The sequence below is a fragment of the Sphaerodactylus townsendi genome, linkage group LG06 (assembly GCF_021028975.2).
Source record: "Sphaerodactylus townsendi isolate TG3544 linkage group LG06, MPM_Stown_v2.3, whole genome shotgun sequence".
NCBI lineage: Eukaryota > Metazoa > Chordata > Lepidosauria > Squamata > Sphaerodactylidae > Sphaerodactylus > Sphaerodactylus townsendi.
In genome coordinates, this window is record NC_059430.1 from 66,817,981 (window position 1) to 66,844,073 (window position 26,093).

General features: G+C 39.8%; 1 protein-coding gene across 3 annotated transcripts in view; it reads right to left on the reverse strand.

Moving 5' to 3' along the window:
- PDZRN4 (PDZ domain containing ring finger 4) overlaps positions 1-16,829 on the reverse strand; it is a 155,189-nt gene extending 138,360 nt beyond the window's left edge. For all 3 annotated transcript variants that reach the window (XM_048501925.1, XM_048501924.1, XM_048501923.1), the window contains exon 1: positions 16,557-16,829. In XM_048501925.1, the coding sequence (XP_048357882.1) occupies positions 16,557-16,625 (69 nt within the window). In that variant the 5' untranslated portion in view covers positions 16,626-16,829. The remainder of the gene's footprint in view (positions 1-16,556) is intronic.
- Between the last annotated feature and the right edge of the window lie 9,264 nt (positions 16,830-26,093).

A 26,093-nucleotide genomic window follows, 5' to 3' on the forward strand; every position in this document is an offset into this window, starting at 1 on the left:
CTTTGACAGTGTATGTGATTGCTTTCACCCAGCACACAGGCTGTTGATAATAGCTCCTGTCGCATACTTTGACAGAACTATCCCCTCAGAGATATTTAGTTTTCACTCAGTTAAGGTAAACAGCTCTTAACAGCAGTCAACACAGCAGAAACCATCAAGACCATATGCCCTTCAGAATCCACTGACAAGGGAGATAACCTCTTCTTCCCCCCCTCTTCTCCCCTACTGTTACTTGCCCAATCAAAGTATAGGAGGCCACAGCCAATCAGGCATCTCCAATGTTCTTAGGCCTTTCTGTCCCTCTGAAGGTAAACAATATTTTACTTGGACAAAACTGCACTTTAAAATCGAACTTTCTCTGCAGTCCGTCACACTTGCCTAGTATCTGTTGGGTTTTTCTTTTCATTCTAGCATACAAGAACTGAGAGAATTTTCAGAGGGTGAAACATTTTATCAGTGTCAGTTAAGTCAGTTGACTAAAATCTCTCTGTCTCTGTGTATGAATTTCTGTGACTTCAGACATTGTTTATTCTCCTTGAAATCTGAAACCTGTAATCTTTCAATGTGAAAAAGAGTTACTTGGTGTTTTTAATATGATAAAGTAAGTACACTAAGACCCCTTCCGCACACACAAAATAATGTGTTTTCAAACCACTTTCACAACTGTTTGTGAGTGGATTTTGCTATTCCGCACAGCTTCAAAGAGCACTGAAAGCAGTTTGAAATTGCATTATTCTGCATGTGTGGAATGAGCCTAAGGCCCTTTCCGCACGGGCCATATACAGTGCCCTGGGGACGGAAAAAAGGCTGTCCCCAGGGAGCCGTTCACACAGGGAGCGCAGCTGCTTCGCAGCCACGCCGCCTGAGCGGCGCGAAGCCACTGTTTTCCGACCTCACTACCCCAGCAAGGTTTATGGAAAACGTCCCCTGGCCTCGGCGATGTGCTGGAGGGCCGCAGAGCAGGTAGGTCGACCTGACGACGGCGCAGCACAGTGCCGTCGTCCTGGGAGGTTCTGGGGTTGGGTCGGCATCATGTACTCCGACCCAACCCTTACCGTGGCCGTGCGGAAGCGGCCTAAGTTTCAAAAGTTCATCTAAGGGAAAGGGTGACTTATTTACCAGAGAAGAGTAACCAGCTGGTCTTAACCAATGCAGCAACTTAGTCTCCAAACTTCCCTGCCTACTCTGTTTGGGATCACATGGAAGAAAGAAAAATTTACAAATCCAATTTGAAATTAATTTTTTCTTCAGTATCAAGTGTGTATTCTTTCTGGGACCAGACAAAGAGGGAGAATACGTATTCCAATCATGCAACGTTAATTTTTTTTTAATATATTAGGATTTCTTAAAAGTCTGCAGTGGTGCACATGTAGTATATATCTGAAATTCTGCAGAATAATAAAGAAGTTTCCGTGTAAAAGACAAAAAAGAGTCAAGAATACCATAGAAGATTATTTATATTTATATGCTGTGAGGTGACAACTAATCACTACTACAGTTAGGCAGATTGTATGGGACTCATACATGCATAAATGACTGTAAACCCAAATGATTAAAAAGTGACATCCACCTCAAATATACATCTCAGATACAAAGGTGAGATATAAATATTTTAAGTAAACACAGAATATTTATATCTGTGAGATGCTGAAATTTGCTGACCTGCTCCTCATGAACCTGATCACCAAGGAGCTTTGAACACATTTTTCTGTACAAGTTCTTGGGGGCTCCAACAAACATCTTATCCCCCTGGGATGAAACTGAGAAAATCAGCTTTCAGTAGAGTCCCAAACAACTATTTTTTTTTATCGACGTCAGAGATCCTTCATGTTTTTTAAGCCTTTCCAAGTGGTCACTCTTTTACAGGACACATTACCTGGACATATAGGTATGTCAAGTTAGATTTACATTTTTTTAACTTAAAACAGGTATTTTAATTAAACAGCAAATTAATTAAAGATTATTTTAGCCTAAGTCCATTGAAGTCAATGCCTAACTCTGCACAAGACTGCACTATATGGCTCTCTGACCCAGTTTATATTGTGTATGAAAATAGACATGGATACAGATTCTAAATGGATTATATACTAACCTAACATCAGTCATGTTCCATTCACAAGCTGTGCTTGTACCTATCACCCACAAATAGTGGTTTGTGATGTCAGAATTAAGACTGCCTCTTGCCAGGGCATCTCTCACTGGCCACAGCCCACCCTTGCTCCAGTAAACAACTGAGGAAAAATGCAGGAGAATATCCTGTAACATCATTTCTGCCCACATAAGTGAAAGTATATCACCAAGTCACTGGACACTAGCATTCATCCAAAATTACAATTTTACTATAGAATCTATGATTTTATTATAGAGTTTTGTGTGAATACTGCAATGTCTGGAAATACAGCTGTATCACTTAAACAACTGGAAATGAAAACATGACTTTTCAGAGCACTATTTGGTGAGTCTCCACAGCCAAGAAAAGAAAAACCATACTCTATTTACTTAATAATGTTTAAAATTCGTAAAAATGAGAAAGAAAAAGGCAATAAATGAAGTGCTTGTCTCCCCTTATCATTCACAAGAGAATAATAGTAGAATTCAGACATGTTAGGTAAAAGGGGATCTGAAACAAGGAACAAATATTAAGATAAAGATTATTAAGATAAAGGAAATTTTTTGGCTTGGACTGTATGTCTTGCATGCCTTCTGTACAGAATGTGAGAATAGGTATAGTGGTTCATTCCAATTTAGCATTCCATTATTCAAGCCCTGCTAGGAAGAAAAGTTATACTGTTATTACCCTCTTTAAACTCCTTTTAGGTATTTTAACTAAACCATATATCAGTATGGCTCCCAGGCTACAACTTCCCTTGAACTCCAATTCAAAGGTAATACATCCCCAATGGGGCATATCTAATTTGTTATTTCACTTGATTTGTCCCAGAATGGCAAGGAAGTGACACAGATACAGTTAACAGAATGGCAAGAACGGCAAGGAAGTGACACAGATACAGTTAACAGAGTTTACCAGACTTGTAAAATAGTGGGATTGATCAAAAGAATTTTTGTAGAAGTTGTAATACAATATGTCTGCTGATAAAGCAGCTCAGTCATAAAAATACAAATGTGACCTTAATGCTACAAAAAAAATTTATTGCTTGGGAATATTACTGGAAAAACTACTTTCGCAAAATGGGTCCATCAGATCATAAAATTATGTTGGACTAAGTCAGATTTTCAACTTATGTTTGAAGGCATTTGGGATCTTGGATGTGCTTTATAACTTAACCCTGGATCACATTTCTACTAGATTTGTCCCAAAAGATTGTCCCAGTTGTACTTACACATCTTCAACAGACTTGGCAGACATTTATGAAAGTTCAACATTCAACGGATCTGTACTGTCGAAGGCTTTCACGGCTGGAATCACTGGAGTGTTGTGTGATTTCCGGGCTGTATGGCCATGTTCTAGTAGCATTTTCTACTGATGTTTTGCCTGCATCTGTGGCTGGCACCTTCAGAGGATGTGATGGCAGTAAAGCAAGTGGAGTATATATATATATATACATACATATATATACATACATACATAATCAATTAGTGAGTTAGTGTGTGTGTGTGTGTGTCTCTCTCTCTCTCTCTCTCTCTCTCTCTCTCTCTCTCTGTGGAATGTCCACAGTGGGAGAAAGAACCATTTGCCTGTTAACAAGTGTAAAAGGTACAATATATATCTCTGTGGAATGTCCACAGTGGGAGAAAGAACCATTTGCCTGTTAACAAGTGTAAAAGGTACAATTAGCAAGCTTGATTTGCATGTGTTTGGTGGGATCCACCCATTTAGCATGTGAGTAACCATGAAGATAGCATAATCAATTAGTGAGGGCATCTGCATTGTAGTAGCCTTGCCTTTTGATCCCTTTGATTGCTTACTGCCTAGAGTGGTGGGTGGTGTTCTGGGTGGTGTTCATTAGCCCTTTGACTGCTTACTGCCTGGAGACATCCTTTGTCTGGGTGGTGTTAATTAGTCACTGTCTTGATTCTAGTGTTTTTCAGTACTGATAGCCAAATTTTGTTCATTTTCATGGTTTCTTCCTTTCTGTTGACACTGTCCATGTACTTGAGGATTTCAATGGCTTCTCTGTGTAGTCTGACCTAGTGGTTGTCAGAGTGGTCCAGAATTTCTGTGTTTTCAAATAATATTCTGTGCCCAGCTTGGCTTATCACGTGTTCTGTGATTGTTCATTTTTCCGGCTGAATTAGTCTGCAGTGACTTTCATGTTATTTGATTCATGTCTGGACGCTGCATTTGGTGGTATACTTGTCCACAGCTGCACAGTACGCGGTAGACTCCTGCAGAAGTTAGAGGATCCCTCTTATCCTTTGCTGAATGCAGCATTTGTTGAATTTTCTTAGTAGGTCTGTAGATTGTTTCAAGGTTATGTTTCTTCATCAGTTTCCCTATACGATCAGTGATTCCCTTGATATATATTAAGAACACTTTCCCTCTGGGTGGCTGTTTTCTTCTTACTTGTGGTTTGTTCTTGGTTTTGCAGCTCTTCTGTTGTCTGTAGTGGAGTAATCAATGGCCCTTCTCAGGCATCCTGTGAATATCTCAATGCAAAGAAATCTAGCAGTAAACTAAGGAACTGCAAGGAGAAATGGTTCATTATACCTTCAGCTAGAATCTTGTTGTAGGTTCTGAGATCACTATATGTATCATAGTGAGGTAGCAGAATGCCAAGGAGGCAGAATGGATTGTTACTTGAATGAAGTCTGAAGGGAAACAAGCACATTTTTTGAACTCAGTAACAAAGATGCCAATATGGTGAACTTAATTACATGAAAATGAAAAAGTAGCCTGGTTTGGAAGAACATTCCTTTTTTTAAAGAAGGGAAGGGGTTTTTTTAAAGGGAAGTTTTACTTGGGGAGCATGAAGAATGTGACTCTCCTCACCCAGAAACTTTGGTACAGTGACAAGAGTCAGGCAGCGGGCTACAGCAGGAGACAGGAGACATGGTCAGTGGATACAGTCCATGGTCAAGCACAGATAGTTTCAAGTATGAAGTGTCAAAGCAGGAGACAGCAAATCCAAAAGGTGTGGCCAGATCCTGTCTAGAAGAGTCAGGTTTGCAAGAGTCCAATGTTTCACATGGCTACAGTGGCAGACAGACAAGCGACCTGTTGCTCCCACATGTCTCTTCACAGCCTGTTTAAAAAGGGAATTACATTGATATGAACAGATAAGCCAGCTGCAGTTAATCATGTTGTTTCAGAATTCCCAGCCTAGTATAATTCATCTGCCTCAATGCTGCTATCTGAGATTGATCTCTACTGAGCCAGAAATTTTGTGTTTCTTTGCCTCTCCTGAATTTCACATCTTAAATACCACCTTCACTGCATTAGAGGCCCCAGTTACCACAAAGGTGAGACTGCCAGTTGGTGGCCTTCAGGTACAGCTTGAGTTCCTGAGCTGTAGGGCTGAGGGAAGGGCACAGAGCAGCTTCTGTCTGAGACTGCTTCCCTATTACAACTTCTGCTTGTAAGTTCTTCTCTTCCATCAGTCCTGGGCTGGAACTGACCTTCTTCACCTTCTCCTCATTTGAGGATGTGTCAACAAACATATAGTTTCTTTTGAGACCTCAGGATTTTTCTGTGTCATTCTGCTATCATTTTCTGTGTTATTCTGTGTCACATATAGAGTCTGATAAATTTCAGCATTATACTCAATGATGTGTATTACAAACACATCACAGTGGACTTCAGTTAATTCCCTCTCACCTCCATTATTGCTTAACCATCTATTGCTTAACCAGAAGATTATCTGATGACATACCATTATGCTGGAAGCTTGACCAAATGACAAATTTATCTTAAGACAATATTAATCCATAAAACAGGCAACATCCAGACAAAGTGACAAGTGCTTAAATCCTATTAACATTTATCAAAAAATGGCCGATTACACACAAGGTATCTGCTGCATGATGGGGGCAAATATACATTGCCACAAGATTTCTTGCACAGACGTATTTCCTCAAGCCCTGTTTTCTCGTTCTATTCTCCCTGCAGCAAGCAAGACCACTTCTAGCACAACTTTAATTTTTGTTTCACAGCCAGAGAAGGCAGATTTGCAAGTGAATTCAGCTTTACTGCAGACCTCTTCCTTCCACCCACAGCCAGCCCACCTAGTCTCACCTTTCCACTCCCTTGCACTGCTTTGAATGCTTCCTCCTCACCCTCTGCAATTGTTCTGTTGAGTTTGTTGTGTTGGTTTTTCCATGGGATGCATTTGACCACTGATTGCTGCTAGAAAGCATAGCTATTGTCTTGGAAGCAGATTGCGGGGGGTTTTTTACACCCTGCTTAAGAAATAATGGAGGATGGCTGGGGGCAGCCTATTTGGGAGCCAATAGAACTGGATCTCTTGGTTCAGTCTACTTGAAATTTGTGGGTTGTTTAAAGGACAGGAACCAGCTGATCTGCTGCAGTTTTGATGGCTATACCAGCCACACAGAATGTTTGCTCATAGGGAACAATAAATGTTTATTCATAGGGAACAAAAATTCTAGAGTTTGTAAAAACTCAAATCTGAATACCATACCACAATTTAGTATTGGGAAAGGGAATGGAGTCCTGATCTCATCAAATCCCAGAAACTAAGCAGGGTCAGTACTTGGAAGTGAAATCTCCAAGTAAAACTCTGCAGGAAGACAATGGCAAACCACCTCTGTTTAATCACCTGCCTTAAAAGCCCCTTGCAGGGGTCACCATAAGTCAGGTGTCACTTGACAGCACTTTACACACATGCATTTGGTATTGGGAATATCAGGAATACTGATATTCAGAAACATTTGTAGTGCAGTCTTTATTCTTTATTTCATTCAAGGTGTTCAGCAGTTATATCTAGCAGCAGCAAACCTTTATTGGCTTAGACAACAGTACAACAATAGTAAAAAACTGATTAAAAACAAATACAATACAGGAAATATGTTAAGTGGAAGGAAAACTAATGGCATTTAGTAATTTCCAGGAGAAAGTCTGCCACTATCATACAAAGAGAAGGATCAGGATTGTCCAGCAAGTAGTGTAATCTAAATAAATCGGGGAGATCGGGTAAATGTAAAGGCGTAAGATTCACATACTTGGATCTGATTTCCTTGAATCTGAAACAGTGTAGTAATTGGTGGGCCAGAGATTCAACTGAGCCATCATTACATGGGCCCAATCTTTTCAGCAGTTATATCCAAAATATTTCAAAATAATTCACAGACAGGCTGCCAGTTATACCCTGTTTCATAGCCTTCATCAATGTATGAAATTCTACAAGACAAATACTCCTCAATACTCATAAGTACACAAAATAATTTGAACATACCAGACTACCACCATGGATTCACTCACTACATTGGCCCATATAAGCTTCTCAGCAATCTTAAGATCTGCTGCAAGAGCTCCTTGTGTCTTCGAAACAATCAAAATGGCACTGGTTGTTCAATCAATGTCCAAATAGGAATTGCACCAGGTTTTAAAGAGTAAATTATGAACAGGTATGCTCAGCTTGTTAGTCCTCAAAACTTTGAGGAGCATTAGTTTGAAGAGAATCCATAGAAAATGCAATGACTGTATATATATAAATATTTTACTGCATGCTAACAATTGCAAGAAATTATTGACTTAATTCTTTAGATTCTACATTAACATTATGTTCACTTTACATATTGAGGTAAAATCATGATTTATAAACTTTTTATCAAATGATCATCCTTCACCATAAGTAAACTATTGTTGGTCAGTTTCCATCCCAACATTGCCTCCAGATATGTGGCAGCCCAGGCCATGGTCTTATGCCATGCTTTTGAGTGACATCAGCCCATGGAGCCCAATGGAAGGAATTTTGGTAGCGGGGAGGTTTTGTTTTGTATTTTGTCTCACCACAACACCAAAAGGGCTCTGAATTGGGCTGCTAGTTTCCTGTGACTGTATTATAAGAAAAAAAAATGTTCCTGTTAAGTATACAGGTGCTCTACAGTGCCAAATAAAAGTGACACAGGAAATAGTTTATTATTAATTTTGGTGGATCAATATGGTCAATTATTAATTTAAATAAATAGTAACAACTGCTCTGCCTACAGTACATATCGTTGGACAATCTGATTTGTTCCTTCAAAAGGCAGGATCAATTGAAGGGCACATTTTTCTTCTCTTTGTTCTTTTCCATCAATTTTAATGGGTGTAGAACATCACTCACATCTAATATAATGAGACAAGAAGATGGATGAGTACATTTGAAGCTACTAGTCACTGGACAGAAAACATCCTGAAAAAAGTGACTCTAGAAGCTTACAGGGTTCAATAATGAAGCCTGGACAGCAGAAGAAACTACATTGTGTTATTTGATAGTCACACTGAACAGAATCCATTTTCTGACAGTATTCATCATGTTAGGCATTAAAAGGTTTTTTTTTTCTATTAGACACTATCAAGTAATGTTTTAAGTCCAAGAAAATGAGACAAACTAAGAACAAAGAGATTATGCAGAGATAAATGGCAAAGATGCTATATATTAAAACAAAACAACTGCTAAATAGCAAAGTCTTATAGAGTACATGTCTGGAATTTGAAATATACTTCAACCATGGAGCAGGTATAAAAAGAGTTTTGACAATTAGATGTTTCACACCCAGATAATAAAGTACAACACAAGAAAAAAAATCTTCTTTAAGAAGTCCACCTCAAATTACAAAAGGTACACAACACCAAAATACTAGCATTAAGGTTGTCCATTCAACCAACAGAATATAAACAGGTAATTAAACAGACAAACTGTGCCAAAAACTTTCAAGTATTTAAAGCATTATTTATTAAAATAACAAAACAAACCTCTTATAAAAACTTAGAGTGCAATTTAGGCATATGTATTCAGGAATAAATGTCAATGAAATCACTGAACATTATTACTGAATATTGCATAGGATTTGTTAGGTCAAATACTTAAGGTATTGAACAATGCATAATTCATACACTTGGTAAATGACAAATGATTATGTTCGTTCTATTACTGCTAGATAGCACAATGAGACAATTACAAAGCTAGGTTTCTAGCTGTACAAGGACATTCTTGAATTTATGGAATATTTTATAGTGGTCAAGCAATAGGTAGTCAATTTAAACGTAATTTGCTTAAAACTAATACAGTGTACCATTCTCTCCTTGGAGTGGTTTGACCTGCAGCCCACAATAATGATGGACTACAAGGCTTGTATCTGATCTTCATAGGTCATCATCTAAGGTACTATGAAGTAATGGAAAAAAACAATACTTGGCATGGAGATCTGTTTCAGCCAAGTTTATTCCACACCATACCTTTTGGAATAGGTAGAACATGCTCTATATACACAGAGTTATCACCTCTCCTGTTCCACAACGGAAACCAGGAACTAACCACACATAAAACTTGTATATTATCCTTGAAAAACAACAATAACTTGGTTTTAAATTGAAATCCAAATTTAATATAAACACATTAAAACTATATTAACAATATCTTTAAAGTAATCTACAATCTTCTGGAAGTCACTGTAGTATAAACTACTTACAATAGAGTGCTTAACTTTGACTGGATCATGCCCCTACTCCACTATATAAAGAACAAATACCTGTCACAGTAATAGGTGTGCCCCTTGGTTTGATAAAGAGTGTCTAGAATTGAACAAACAAATTTGTGTACTTTACCAACAATATAAGAGGTTCAGAAATCCTGTGTTACGTAACCAATTAGCTCAATACAAAGCTACCCTTTATTCCTTAATGCAGGAGAAACAGGTCCAGTATGCACAGTCCCAATGGAATCGCCTCTACCAAGCTGTAATTTCTAATGATTCTAGACAGTTTTGGGCCATGACGAACAAACTAGACTTTACTAAACTAGGGGCAACCTCCTCTATTCCACCTGAGGTTTGGACTGATTACTTTGCGAAGCTGTTTCAAAAGGATGAGGTCAGTAACACCTATCAATTCTCTCCATCGTTAGATATCTCTAAATGGTTTGTTACAACTCAGGAAATCATGGACCTAATAACTGAATTGAAACCCCGTAAAGCCTCTGGTCTGGACATAATATCTCCAAAGATACTAAGGTTGCATATAGACTGGTGGGCACCTCTTTTGGCTAATCTATTTACCCAAATCAATGACTCAGGTCATATTCCTAAATCTTGGTTATCTGCAGTCATTGTACCCATCTACAAAAAAGGTGACCCACTGGATCCTGCCAACTTCCATCCAGTTAGTCTAATATCAGTTATTGGTAAAATACATGCAAAGACACTCTTACCAAAACTGCAGGCCTGGATGACTCAACAGAATGTTATTGGCCCTGAGCACATAGGGGTTACCAGGGAAAATCATCGTTAGACCATGCTATGCTTCTTTCACATCTCGCCAATAAATAATCCAGAAGCCCAAGAAGCAAACTTTATGCTGCCTTCATTGATCTGAAGGCAGCTTTTGACACAGTTCCTAGAGAGCATTTGTGGACCAAATTGGTTGCACGAGGAATAGATAATAAACTCCTTTATTTAATAAGGCAACTCTATAATGGTATAAACTGTAGAGTAAAGTGCTCGCAAGAAGGTCTTATGACCGATTTCATTCCAACTTACAAATACCTGTCTCCAGGGATAAAGCAATACATTAAAGCACAATATATATTTACTGGGAAATACATGCTGCTATTCTGAGGTGACCTTGCTGCTTGGATAACATCTGGTATTATGGCTTCTTCTTCTTACCTCTGTGAGTAAAAGACTGTCACTAGGAAGACACGGATTCCAAAGTTTTACTGTTACCAATAAATGGTTTATTGAAGGAACTAATGCATGATACATGCTAAATATATGATAGATAGGAAAGGGAATGGATATAAGAATTCATAGAAGATGCATTTGACTAAAGCAAATAATATGGAACTTTTTTGCTGTCAAGTCACATCTTCCTCATGGCAACCCATAAGTTCAGATGTGGTTTGCCATTGCCTGCCTCCATGTCATGACCCTGGTATTCCTTAAAGAATCCCATTCAAATACTTGCCAGGCTTGACCCTGCTTAGTTTCTGAGATCTGACAAGATCAGGCTACTGTGGGATATCCAGGTCAGAGCATGAGACACATAGGCTGAGAATACACAAATAAGGTATGAATTTACAATAAAGTTCTAAACCAGCTTCCAGTAGATCAAATGGGTAGAGGAAAGATTAACTATAAATCTACTAGTCACCTAATTGATGAGTTCTCAAAATATTACTATTTAGGACTCTATCTACCAAATATCATGAACATTTATCCTCCTGAAAGGAACCAGTCAATTTTGCTGAAGTTTGGATGTCTGGGCATTTGTTCTGTGGGCATCAGGTTCACCTTCACATTCAGCAACATTGGCTGGTTCCTTTCAGGAGACTCACCAGCAGCCCTGTGGGAAATAAGTGCCCCCACCCAGAGCAAGGCCCCCCAGACCCCCCGACAGAGCCAGCTGGACATAACAGCAAACCTCACCCCATCCCACACCTCCCATTGCATTTTTGTGCCACTGCAGAACCACGGAGCATGGGATGCATGATTGGTGTGTTCAGACATGTGACCAGGGTCATGAGCTGTGATGTAATGATAATTTTGGGGTGACCAAGTGGAAAAATCAAGAGGATCCATTAGGATCTGTGCTTTTTTAGCACATTTTTGTGCCACTGCGATGCCACAGAACGTAGGATGTGTGATTGTTGTGGGAGGGGTGGTAAGCAGAGGCACTGGGATGAGAAGATGGGGTGGCTAGTACGGGCACTGAGAGATGAAGGGGGTGGCTAGCAGGGCAAGGGGGTGGGCTACCTTTAATTTGAAAGAGTCCACCCCCTCCCCCGGCAAGTGCCTGCAAGCTGGAAATCTTTAAAGAGACTCCGGCTTGCAGTTACTGGCCGGGGGAAGGTGGGGTGGACTCTGTCAAACCGCAGATTCCCGGCTTGCAGGTGCTCGCCAGAGGAAGCAAGGGTGGACTCTCTTCAGTTTGACAGAGAGTTATCCCCTCCCTCTTCCCCTGGCAAGCACCTTCAAGTTGGGAATCTTTGAAGAGACTCTGGCTTGCAGGCGCTGGCCAGGAGAAGGGGAGGGATGGATTCTCTGTCAAACTGCAAAGAGTCCACCCTCTCCCCCTTTCCCCGGCCAGTGCCTGCCAGCCAGAGTCTCTTTAAAGATTTCCAGCTTGAAGGTTCTTGGTGGGGGAAGAGGGAGTGGACTCTCTGTCAAACTGAAGAGAGTCCACTCTTGCTTCCTCTGGCGAGTGCCTGCAAGCCAGGAATCTTTAAAGGGGCTCCGGCTGGCAGGCGCTGGCCAGGGAAAGGGGGAGGGGTGGACTCTCTGCAGTTTAACATCTCTCCCCCTTTCCCCAGACTCTGAATTCCCAGCTTTAATTAAAAAATAGTAAGTCTGTAGCTTTTTTCCTCATAAAGATATGTCGTTTTCCTTATATTTCCACAAGGGAAGAGACTAGATAATTTTTTTTAAATGAAAGTTTGGAATGAGACTATTTTTACAGTGCTCCAGTGATAGATTGATTTTTGGTGCCATCTGGAAAAAAACGAAATCACTATTCTATAGGGTTGAGGGAACAAGAGTAGTTTGACTGTGTCAGTCCAATAAATGAACAGTGGACTGGAAGTGGGTGAGACCAAGGCAAAGAAGCGAAGAGAAACATTAACCATGAGGGAAAAGTCAACTCAAAATCAGCTGTTAGAAAAAATATCAGGGTAAAAGTGGTGTCAAAAGAACTGGAGGAAAAACAGGGAAAACAAAAGATCTGGAGTGAAAATTAAAAAGACAAATATGTGTGTGGAAATCAGAGGATAAATCGCAGCAGTAAGAGGCCAGACAAATCAAGACAATCCATGCAGAAAGGCCAATATCCTTGCAATCATTAGGGTTGGATTAGGGAAAAATATTATAACACATTGCTGGTGGGAAATTAAACTCCCAGTCATGGAAACATCAAGACACAAGCCACCATCCTGTTGTCTGGACAATATGGAGACCTTCCCTCTGCCCCATGCAGAATAAGAGCAACAGAGAAGTTTTGTTTGCTGTAAGTGAATTTTCACATTGGATTGCCTATCTGGTACCATGATATCATGTTTTGCACTGCATGATTCCTGGTTTATGACAGTTGCAAACAAAGATTACTCACAGTAGCAAATATGAGCAACAACAAAAAAATGACAAACTAGGGTGCAAAGTTCCTTAAAGAATTTTTTGAAGCCACCAAAGACTACTTTTTCATGGCAAAAACTGAATCTTATGGAAATTTGGGACCTCACTCATCTTTACTCTTTACATTATCTTGCCATTTAGAATCTATATAGTGCTTTTCATTTGTAAATTATTTGATAATGAGTATTCTGTTTGCTTTCATACCAACTTTGTGAATTAAGTCACTTTTATTCACATTTCAGAGGTGGAGACTCTTGCTTATACATGACCAGATAGTGGTGTGCAAGTAAAAATATAAATGGGTTTAGCACAATTCTGCTTCCTCAAGACCCTGTGCAATACCTAGCCTCCCAATATATTATATTGCCCAGAGATCGGTTGCATAAAAATTTTCACAAGCAGAAACACAAGTTGGAAAAACAATAATTTGGACAGGATGGGTGGCTACAGAAGTCTTTTTTTCTTTACTTCATTTACAATTCATTTTCTCCCCATAGGAATCTAAACCATTCCCCTGTCCCCCATTTATTCTCACAACAAAGTAGGTTACAATGAGAGTATGTAACTGGCCCAAAGTCTTCCAGCAATCTCCCAAACGCAGAGTCAGGAACCTATATCTTTAGGATTCTAGTCCAACATCCTACACCACAATGGTTCTCTAATTTTTATTGCATTTCTAATTGTGTAAGTACTGTGGCACAAGCTAAAAATCTGTGTTTGATCCAATCCGCTGAGTCCAAAATAGGATTTGATCTTGAATCCAACTCTTGTAGATCAAAGTTCAGCTCTAGAATCAGAGGTGGTCTTTTTAACACACACACACACACACACACAGCAATTAAAAAGTAAAATATACAATTAAAACAGTGGTAGGTGAGTGCAGTAATTTCACTAAGAAGTTTCTCCTCAACAGCATCTAAAAAGCCTTTTACATCATTTCTTTTCTACCGAGCTACAGTTTCTTCTAGGCCAGAAAGGAGATTCAGACAAAGAGTCACAAAGTAATATACCTCTCTTCGCTGACATGGGTTTCATCTACATATGTCTTTCTGTTCCAACATGCATGTCCTAGGCAACCTAGTGATGTGGGAAGGAGTGGGAGGAACTAATAAGATTTTTTTTTATTATAGTGCTTGAATGATACCTTAGTCTGATAAGTGCATCAATACAGTCATTTTTGTTGTTATTTTGGTACTGAAAACTGGAGAATTCTTTTGTGACATCAGCTGCTATCCAGGAACACCTGACAAAAATATCCTAACATGATTACAAAAAAAGTATAAATACCAGAGCAAAATCAGAAACTAACTCACAGATCCCTGCAAGATCAACTATACTAAGACACATCATTGCTCTCTTTAAATACCTTTATCAGTGACATTTCCCCCACACAACCCAGGATGCAAAAGCTGGAGTTCTGACTGCACAATTGCTCTTCTGGAAACTCACTCAGATTCTTCTAGGGATTATACTTTATCAGGTAAATACCAGGGTTAAAGCGAAAGTGGCTATTCATTTTCTCTCTGTCATTTCTTTATCACAAAAGCTGCAACTCCAGCCAGAGGAGGAAACAAGTAAAAGAATGAATGCCGCAGAAATCCTCTCAACAAAAGACAACTGCTTTTGAATCCTTAAAAAGCTTTAGTATTTAATGTCATTTCAAGAAATTCACCAAATGTACTTAAAATACCCTCTAGCTCCCTATACAATTAGATATCCTTATGAAAAATCTAGAGAGAGCTTTCATCTGTTTTCAGAGCTCAGCCTTGGCTTCTTTGATCTGATGCTTTGCAATCCACTGAGCTATTTACATTTTGTGTTTTTAGGTGTCTGGCTATTCACAGCCTGAAAGCGGGGTGGGGGCAAGATGAGAACTGAGACTTCGTATACTTTGTATTGGATATGAAAGCTTTTGACTTCTAAATGGAAGGAAAGTGTTCCACCTAGAGTCCATTTTCTGTAGCTGAAAGCAACTGAACAGGTTACCTGCAAATAAAAATTATTTTTAGGATTGTTGAAATAGTCACTGCTACCATGAAGCAGAGGTATTGTCCCAGTCATAATTTCCAATGTTAATCTCCTTTCTCCCCATCCATGGTGATAAAGAGAGTCATTTTTATATTTAATTAATTCAGAAGATCGTTTTGGAAATGGACTAATGAGGCTCTGATCACATTACCATGAAAATGTACATTAATGCATTAATGCTGCAACTAAGAAAGATGTTTCATGTGTAGAGAATCCACTTTGTAATTAGTCCACTGTGAAATGAATCACATCAGGAAGAATTTGAAAGAGGTACAGTGTAGAAACAGTAGGCAGTGGGTATTTAGCAACTGCTGTGCCAACAGATCACCAACATTCTAAGCTGTTTTGTCCTCAGCCCACTGTCAACAGTGCAATCAAAAACTGGAAATGTTCAGACTCTGTCACCAGTGTCATGTCAAAGCAAGGATGAATTACAAAACAGGAAAGGAACAGATGCTAGAATGCACTGAACTTTCATCTACTAGATTTCCTTAGCAAAAGCCCCCCCCCCCCCCAAAAAAAAAGAACTACCCCAAAATCAAATATGTTCTTAGTGGGACTTGTGCAAAATTGCAAGGTATCATGGTAACCATTTTTATCATCCCTTTCCCTTTTTTATTATGATTACATGCTAGGCAAACATTTTAGCAGTTTCAAGTAACATTCCTAGTGTTAGGTCACCCCCAGTGAAATAAGTATATGGTAAATGAAAGTTGCACTCTGCCTAGTGGTATAGGCAAATAGCATAAAGGATGGAATGAAACCTGGTAAATGCATCATCCATTCAAAAACAGAAAACTTAAATCACTCTTCAAAACAATTTTATTGCTAAATAGAGCAGCAGCTATTAATTGAAAACAAAAAAGAACCCCAAGTCTTGTTGTCTGTTACTAAGCAATAAAACTTCTTCCAGTAAGCTGAACACACCTGAGACCAAAGACCAAAGATAATTCCTAAAAACTACAGAAGCATCAGTGTAACTGACAGAGGATCCAATTACCAAAATTAAAGAGGCTATCTATACACACTACAGACATGGTTCAATGCAGGTCAGTCACTGAAAATTTGGCAAAAATGCACAGATATGGTAAAAGAAGCACACAGAAAGTCATTTAGGGTAGGATGAGGAACCTAAAAAATAACTAACCCAAAACATGCAAAAGCATGCATGCACATACACACACACACAGGGAAAATAAACATCCCTCTTTTTCAGTAAGTTATTTCCAAACCAGCACAAAATTCTTATCCTGGAACTGATAGGAAATAGCTTCTGCACTCACCTGAGAAACTTCATACAGCAGTTTGTAGTGTTCCTCCCTCTTCTGAAAACTGCACAGATTGCAACCCATTCTAATAGGAAATAACGGGAAAGGAATGCTCCTAATTTCCCAAGGACTGAAAAGCAAATGCACTGACAGGGAAGAACCCTCCAGACTTGACTACTGATTTTCATCAGTCACTCCAATGCAGGAACACAGACACGGCACTGTTAGCTGGAATCACAAGCCACGGTAGTATGTGTTAGCAGCATGCTCTTCTTCCTCTTCTCTAAGTATCTTACACTCACATATACACACAGACATACACAGAGTTTCATCTGAGTTCGCAGCAACACTCCCCCTGTCTCTGCATCAGTGCACATGACTACACAGATTCCAGCTCATGAATATTAATAAAGCCTCATTGATTATTTATGACAGAACGTGTTAGCAGGGGAGGGGTGTCATCGCTGCTGTTGATAACAGATGAATATTCACTAATTAAGAAGCAAATGTAGTGTGGTTAAACAAAATATACGTGTCACTAACACCTTGGTTTATTAAGAACAGAGGGCATGCAAATACTTTATGCATGGTGCCTTCAAGATAGATCATTCATTGATTAGTAATTTCTAGGAAATAGCTTGGGTCAGAGCAGGTCACCACATTGGTCAGTTACAGTTTATAGAACTTGTTTTCAAATACTTTTTAATTTTTTAAAGTTAATGTAAAAACTGGCCTATTTTTCTTAAAAGCTGAAAAAAACAAGAGAGGAAAGTAAACAAATCCAGATGGTTGTACTGTGCTCTTGATTTGCACAGCATTGCCAAATTCATTGAAATACTAAAATTGGAAAGATAATTCCAATGCTTTGCAATATGTGGCTGTATTATTTTTTTACTATTAGCTAGATTTTTAACTTTCTTTCTAGCTAAAGCTGTCAAAAGACATCATGTGTGTGCTATGCACATATTGTGCTATGCTTTCAGTTTGTGCTATGTACATATTGGATTAGATCTAGAGCCAAATTTTCACCACAGCTCTTGCACAAGCAGAAACACAAGAGAAGGACACAGTGGCCACTTGCATGCTCAGTTTCATTCCCACTAGCAAAAGACTGCACAACCAACTTCTCAGCACCTTAACATATAGGGAGGAAAGGGGTACATGTTGCACAAGATCTCGTACAAGTGGAACTGCAATAAGACCTTTTATATTTCTAGATACAAGACATTTACTGGATACATGCTGCTAGAAGTACTGTATGGTATATGTTCAACCCTTCATAACTGTTGAAACTTCAGTCTCAGTATATTTAACTTGGATGCAACTCCATTGATTCCAGTTGAACAATTCCCACCAAGTGATGATTAAAATTTAGGATTCTAGCCTGATACTAACCACACTCAAACATGTAAAAGCAAGGATAATGGACACATACAGCCCCATCCAAAGGATGGGTGTATGTGCAAATCTACCTGTGGGAGCAGCATCATACCACACTGGTGGATTTACCCTCCTCCGAACACTTACCCTAGCAAAGGAACTATTCCACCAGCATGCAGCAGCTGCCATCCTCCCCAGCACTGAGATGCCACAAAGGATCTCAGCACCCTGTGTTAGCATCTCAGCACCCTGTCGCCACCATCAGCATAGCAGGGGCAGACTGGGGATGTGACCAGGGGAGGAGACAGTTGACTTCCTCCCAGCATTAGCCTCATTATGCCAGTGGCTGAGGCTTTAGATTTACACCACCAAAAAGGTGGCATAAGTCTATTATGCCCAATGGAGGCTTCTCGGGGGTAGGGAAGCTTTTTTCGCTTTTCAAGTCTCTTATGCTGCCAGAAAGCCTCTATAGGAGTGGTTGGGTGGTGGCGCAGCTGTGGTGGCATGGCCAGCAGCCTGGCCCATTGAATGGGGCTGATAGAAATAGTATCCCATCTTTGGTTTGCTCCCCTGCAGGCATCCACAAGTGCCTTTAGGGAGGAAAAAATCCTAGACATACATCTAGCAATGGTATACTGTACCTAAATAATTCCAAAGGTAGTTAGACTAGCTCTAGGCAGATGGCATACTGTCAAGCAACACTGATGTGGGAGGGAAAAATGGAATTGTACCCACTGGCTCTGCTCCTAAACACAACATATTGATCAGGATTTTCAAAATGTTTTCAGAAGCTGAATATGCATGGATTATGTCCATGCAATCTTTATCGCTACACTATGTAGTTTGCATGGAGAAAGAATACTGATATTTGATATGTTGTTGGATTATAGATATATTGTTATGTATTATTGTTAATATACTGATTTATTATCAATGTATTGGATATAGTATGGATTTAGTTTGATGTACATTGATGTATTGATAGTGCTGCTGTTATTGTCCTTATACATTGCTTAGTTAGAAGTGTTTAAGTCACCATCTGAAATTTGATTTTATTTTGTCCTGTGTATTCTATTAATATTACTGCTGTACACCATAACACAGTTTGTCAAGTCAAATGCAATCAGGAGGGATCGCTTACACCCAAAATATCTATCTCCAAGGGAGTAAAACAAGGCTGTGTCCTTGCACCAGTTCTTTTCAATCTTTATTTAAATGACTTAGCAAGCGTACTTAAATCTGTAAATTCACACTGGCCAAACTTAGATGGACATCCAATCCCCCTATTGCTATATGCCAACGACGCAGTTTTGCTGTCGTATACCAAAATCGGCATGAAGCGACTCCTAGCAACCTGCAACGGATACTGTACAATCAAAGGCCTGACACTCAACTCTCAAAAATCGAAGGTTGTAGTGTTTTCAAAATCTTGGAAGCCATCCCGTTGGATGCTAGGAAGACATTAATTGGAACAGGTGCTTTAAATATTTAGGAGTGCACCTCCATTATAGAGGGGGTTGGGCCAGCCACAGAGACCATGCTGTTACAAACTCCATGGTCAGTGTATCAGCAATCTTACGCTTTTTCTATAACAAGGGCCATCAATTTGTGCCTGCAGCATTAAAAGTCTTTAACACCAAGGTGGCCCAGCATATATGGAGTCCCACTTTGGATAGGCTCCTGGCCCAACACAGCACAGCGAGTACAATCTCGCTTTTTATTTAAACTTTTGGGCATGCCTCACTGCGTGCCTTACGCCACCCTGTGCCTCGAAACTGGGCAACATCTCTTAGAGACAAGAGCATGGCTTGCCACGCTTAAATATTGGCTGCGCATCTGTTTCAACCACGATGCAGCTTCCTTGTCATATAAAGCCCTCAAGACTTCCTGTCACTCGGAATGGTGGAGCATTGCTGCTTGAGGGAAGTAACTAAAGGCCTCCCTGCCATTCCTGGAATAAATGAAAGTACATACACTTTTTGTGTGGGAAAAAGTTGGCCATAGCCATTTTATTAACAAAAATTGGTTCAAGGTAAACAAAGCGTAAGGCGCAGCATGAGGGTCTGATCTGTGTGCTGGGCAGCACGAGTGCTGTCCCCCAGACACCTAAATTTTTCTCAGCACGCCTGCTGATGAAAAATTATCACACGCTGGAGCAGCTGTGAGATTCCAGTCGGGCGGTTCCACTTCCTGAAGACGCTTAGCTGCCAGGGGCGCAAGCCATAGAAGCCCACGTCTGGGCAGGTTACCCCTTGGCTTGCTCCACCCCAAATCTCATAAGGAGGTTCCAATAAAGTGTGTATTTTACCCGCTGACACCAAGCTAAAGATCAGTCCCTGATGCGCAAACCGCCAACCCTCTAACAAAACAGGCATGCATTAACATAAAGCCAAACAGGGAGAGGTGGGTGGGCAACAACTGAGCTCCGGCAAATGGGGAGGTTGTAGGCCAGGCCCAGCCTTATAAAGGCTGCCTAGGCCCACCTCCCCACCAACATCAGGGCGCCCAGCGTTACTGCTAGGCGCCCTAGGGCCCGGAAAAAACCTCGCGAGCACTTGGAAGCTCGCAAGGCCACCAGGGAAGGTGGCAGCCACCAAGGAGGCTGTCCCTTCCCCATCAGCAACGGCGGCTGTGGTAAGTCACGGCCGCTTCTTTATAGAAACAAAAATTAACAAATTAGGTATTCTTTGGATTATCTGGCCATGCTACCATCTAAAGAGACTTTCCAACTTCTGAGGAGAAGGCTGTTTGACCAGGAACATCAGATCCTACTCGAAAAGGCTTCCAGGACTTGCTCTCCTTTAGCTCTAGGTATCACCTACATTGGTAATAAGGGGGCTCAATACCTGCACCAGATAACCGTGCCCAGGCTCCGTAGAGCAATGATGTTGGCCCATTGCAATCCCCTTCCATCAGCCGTATCAACAGGGAGATTCACTAAAACCCCTTACCGCCAAAGGCTATGCATATGCAACAGGAATTGTGTTGACTCTATAGACCATATTATACTGTATTGTCCACTTTACACAGGACCCAGAGTCAAATGCTTGTCACCTCTGCTACTCAAAAAAGAGTATGCATCTGACTTGCAAAAGATTACCTTTCTGTTGGACAGCTCCAGTAGTGATGCAAACGATGCAGTCACCAAATTTTTGGATTTGTATATAAAACAGCGCTTTAGGAGCAAATCCTGAACATCAGCCTTCTCTACCTGTACATTTATTTTAGTTTCCCTCTACTTGGTTAAGTGGATCTGTGTATATAATGTTGTTATGCCAATAAAGGTTCTTTGTTGTTGTTGTTATTACTGCTGTAATGTATTTGTTTTATTATGTTGTTAGCCACCCTGAGCCCTTCAAGAATAGGGTAGGGTATAAATTAAAATTGAAATGAAATGAAATACACATGTAGGTTCTGTTCAGATGACCTGGTCAATGAGCAAAAGTCAGATGAAGGGCTTATAATAATTCACATATTGGGTTCTACCATCTGCACAGAACTAAAGTCAACTGTAATCACCCATGTTGAAGTGAAGATTTATGTCAATAGTCAGGTCAGAAGATTTTTCTCTCCTTCCACCAAAAGTTGACACTGTACTCTCAGCTGTTTTTCTGGAAGAAACCTTTATATGTAGGAGCCGGTATACAACCTGCTGCTGCATATGAGGATCTTTAGATCTGACTCCATATAACTGTATTGGCAGGACAGAAAAGAAAGAATAAATGAATAACTTGAATATTTTCACTGAAAGTAACTTTATTCAAAGTATCATCTTTAGAAAGCCTGTAGCTTATTTTGCACAGTGGGATGTATATTTTAGCATAACTGGGGACAGGAATACAGCCTTAATGTGAATATGAATGGAAGCAATTACATATAGATTCTTTATTTTTAAATATTTAAAAAGCTTTTGTTCATGCTTGCCTTAAAGTCTAATTTTACCATTTGTCAATTAGATGTTAATAGTTCCATAGTTCTCACCATGTGCATAAAAGCAAGGACAATTTCAAATTAAGCTTACATATTAAAAGTAGTGCAAATTCTTCACATTTAAATCTGTTCATTGTATCATGTGTTTTAGAGCATTCAGTTGGTTAGTGTCCTACTTAAAATTAAAACTCAGTCCATGGCAAATACATCACTGTTTTCCAGGACTTCTTTTGTTTCTAAAGGATGTCTAAAATATAGACGGTTCTTGTCCTGACACTTAATAGAACGTTAGGTGGAATTTGATGAAAAATAATTATTATGTGCTTTACCAAAACACATAATAGTTTTACCAAAAAAAAAAAAGACAATATACTGCTGTTTTATGCTTTCCAGAAGGGCTTTGTAGATTTTTTTAAAAAAATCAATACCAGAAAATTACCCTAATGAGTACTAATTGTTAACAAATTGGCTTTACATCTAGCAGCACATCAAACATCACCAATGCAACATGGTAAGCAGATCTACAATCATGCATAGCTTATCATTCCTTCCCCTTGGGATGTAACAATCTGATTTTCCAGACCTTGATTTTAACCTAAGATGTTGGATCAAAGCCGAGTAGCCTACATGGAAATGGCATCATTACTGTCAATACAGTTTATTAGCAAAGGTGTATAAGAGATCAGACAAATCACACATGAAATGATAACATTTAAATTCCATCTCTCTTAAACAGAAATTGCGTGTAAAGGGCCATAAGCTCATCAGTCCTGAACCATTACAGGAAAACTGTGCATGTTCCAAATTTCAGAACCCAGCAAAAGTTTTCCATTGGGCATAAATTGATTTCGATTCCTCTATTTTAACTTCACAACATCCCTGTGAGATAGAGTAGGCTGAGAGTGAATGACTAGTCTGAAGTCATCTTGCAAATTTTGTGGCAAGTGGAAGACTTGGTACAGCTGCCTTAAAAAGTAGTAAAAATCATTATGCATAGTGCTCAGAGTATCTTACTACACTGGGGAGATCCAGTACAAATCTCCACTCTTCCATGAATCCCACTGTATTACCTACCTGACAATGTTGTTACAAGAGAGGAACACTACCCTGAGCCCCTTGGGGAAAATGGGACCTGATAATTCAGAACAAGACAGGACAAGAGAAAAGAGAACTGAACAGAATACAGAAATGCTTGGGGATATGGGTAGAGAAATGACAGTGAATTTCTATTTATGCTTGATGTAGATGAAGTGGGAAAAAGATGAGATGGGTCTGATATTGCAGCCTATGAACATTGTTCTCTTTAAGTGTGTGTGATTCAGTGATGATTGTTTACACACTTTCAAATATCACTTGGCTACTGACTGCCACTGATACACAATTTTTGGACAAGAACAAGGGGCCAATTCAAAAAACCTGAATAGTCAGATAATAGTTTAAAAAGAGAAGTTATAGGTAGGGGACTTCCGTTCATTCTTGGGGATCTGACTTTTATGTTAAACTCTAGAAAATTATTAGTAGAGCCCTGGAGTATACCACTAATTGAAGGTATTAACTCTATTAGAATCATAGAGTTAGAAGGAACCATATAGGCCATCTAGTCAAACCCCTTGTTCAATGCAAAGGCAGCCTAAAGCATCTCTGACAAGTCTTCATCCATTCACTGCTTAAAGAGGTGAGGGGGAGCTCACCATCACCTAAGGCTGCTGATTCTACTGCTGAATTATTCTTACTGTAAAAAAAAAATCCTAATATCCAATTGTTACCTTTCCACCCATAATTTATGTCCATAATTGCAAGTTCTCTCCACTGCTGTTAACAGGAACAGCTCCCTTTCCTCCTCTAAGTGACAGCCCTCATGTCCAGAGGTGGGATCCAACCAGTTCTCATCACTTCTCTAGAAGTGGGTGTCCTGCATGTCGAGAAGGGATTACTAAAGTAACCTCCCTGCCCAATAGGGACTGGAGGTGCGTGTATGCAGCGGCGCCACTGTTTGAATCCCACCACCATCGGAACCTGTTATTAAAATTTTTGGATTCCACCACTGCTCATGTTCCTCTCAATGTCTTTTTCTGCAGATTGAACATTCCTAGATCCCTCAGTCTTTCCTAATAAGGCTTGGTTTTCAGGCTCCTGATCATCCTCATATTCGGATTTCATCTCCTTCCAATAGTTTACCCAGTATTGAATCATTTGCTTTTCTCTGAAGTCCTCTATATTATAAGATAGTGTCTTGTTTAATCCACATTAATGAGTAAAGGGGAAAAGATACCTGTGATTGCAACTAGAAAAAGTTACACATGGGGATTAGTTGGTAGAGTTGGAGTCATAAGAATAAGACTGGTAGAGGGATATGAGCCATGATTTTTAAGAGTAGGAGTGTTGACAGAGTTAAGGTACGAATTAGACTGAATTTTACACAAGATACATGTTGTGTTTCAAAGTCACTGACTTTATGAGGTAGCAGAAAAAATCTATGAACATTTTATGCCCCTGCCTCTTTGTTTGAATCATTTTTTAAAACCAGGATCTTCATATAAATAGAGAAAACAATACCTATAATATTAGAGATTTTACATACTATGGAAGACTTCATAGATATGTAAACTGAATTTAAGATAGAGAGATAAATGTAGATAAAACTCTGGCAAGAAAAATCACGTTGTCATTCTTTGAAAGTATACTGATAATTTTTATTACATGCAAAAACCCAGAAAATGCAGCAGCAACTTTATATTCTTTCTTCAAATGTTTATAATTTGATTTATCATATAAGATACACGTATGCAGAACTTCATTTTGTTGATAATAGTAATAATGTATTCAATTAAAATATTTTATATAATGAATAACATCTTCTACTAATTTGTCCATGCAACATTCTTCATTAGTTGTTTGCTGGCTTGTTTAATTTGTTTATCCTTGCAAGGCTGGTTCAAAAGTTGACAATTCTCTTCCTTATAAAGTATAAATATACATGAAAGAGGTTGCAAACTCTGAGTACATTGTCATACATGATATATGCTTATTTTGATTCTTATGCATGAGATAGAAAGCTGAAATTCTCTCTGGCTTCCAAACATGTGTAAGTACTATGAACAACAAAAAAGAAAACACATACATATGTGCCCCATGTCACAACTTTCATACTTTCTCCTCCTGTTTTGGAAATTTGTCACATTTGATGTGGCCTTTCAATGACAATATGAGCAGCTCTGTTCATTTATCAAGGACCTGCCCTTGGCCTATATACTTGGCCAATTTACGTTTTATTTCTACAGCCATCAAATGGTCACTGACTCCAAGGCTGAGAAGATTTATTTCTTAAACCATGTTGTAGGACATTCCAAATTCCATCATATATGCTCACTTGCATAACCTTCATGTGTAAGAATGCAGAGGTTAGAAGTATATAAGTGAATTAAAGACTTCCCTGGAAAATGGTACTCTGCTTTCACAGCATAAAAAGATATTAAAACACAGTCAAACACTTTTTATTCAATACGTAATTTAAAGAGGTATGAATTATTCAACTATTTTTCTGATTGAACAATTACTTCCCTATGTCATCTGTAGTGGGTTATCACCTCAAAGGTCCGCTGAAGCACAAAGGCAAATTAAGAACCAACTGAAGAAAGAATTGCTCTGACCCAGGCTATACTGAACTTGCCAGCTTTCAAAAAGCTAAACAGGATTGGTTATAACTTGAATGAGAGACCACTAAGGAATACCAAGGTTGCTATGCAGAGGCAGGCAAAGGCTAACCATCTCTGAGGCCCTACACTTACGAGGCAGGAATACGGCACCACCCTAGAGACTACCAAAACGCATGATCCCACGGACCCCGTTCTAGAGGCAGCAGCTGCTTTGCACCCTTGCACTGCCTAAACTCCGCCCATGGCGGTGTGAAGCATGATTTCCAACCTCACTTCTCTAGCGAGGTTTATGGAAAATGGCGGCTTGGAGCCGCTGCTGTGCGAACGGCAGCGGCTCCAAGACGCCTTCCCTCCCCCCATGTCCAGGCGACCTACCTGTCCTGCAGCCCTCCGGTGCGTTGCCGAAGCCTGGGGACACGCCCCTTCTGCCCTGCGATTCCAGAGCGGTCACGAAGGGCAGGGGGGCGTGTCCCCTGGCCTCGGTGATGTGCTGGAGGGCTGCAGGACAGGTAGGTCGCCCGGACATGGGGGGAGGGAAGGCGCCTTGGAGCCGCTGCCGTTCACACGGCAGCAGCTCCAAGCCACC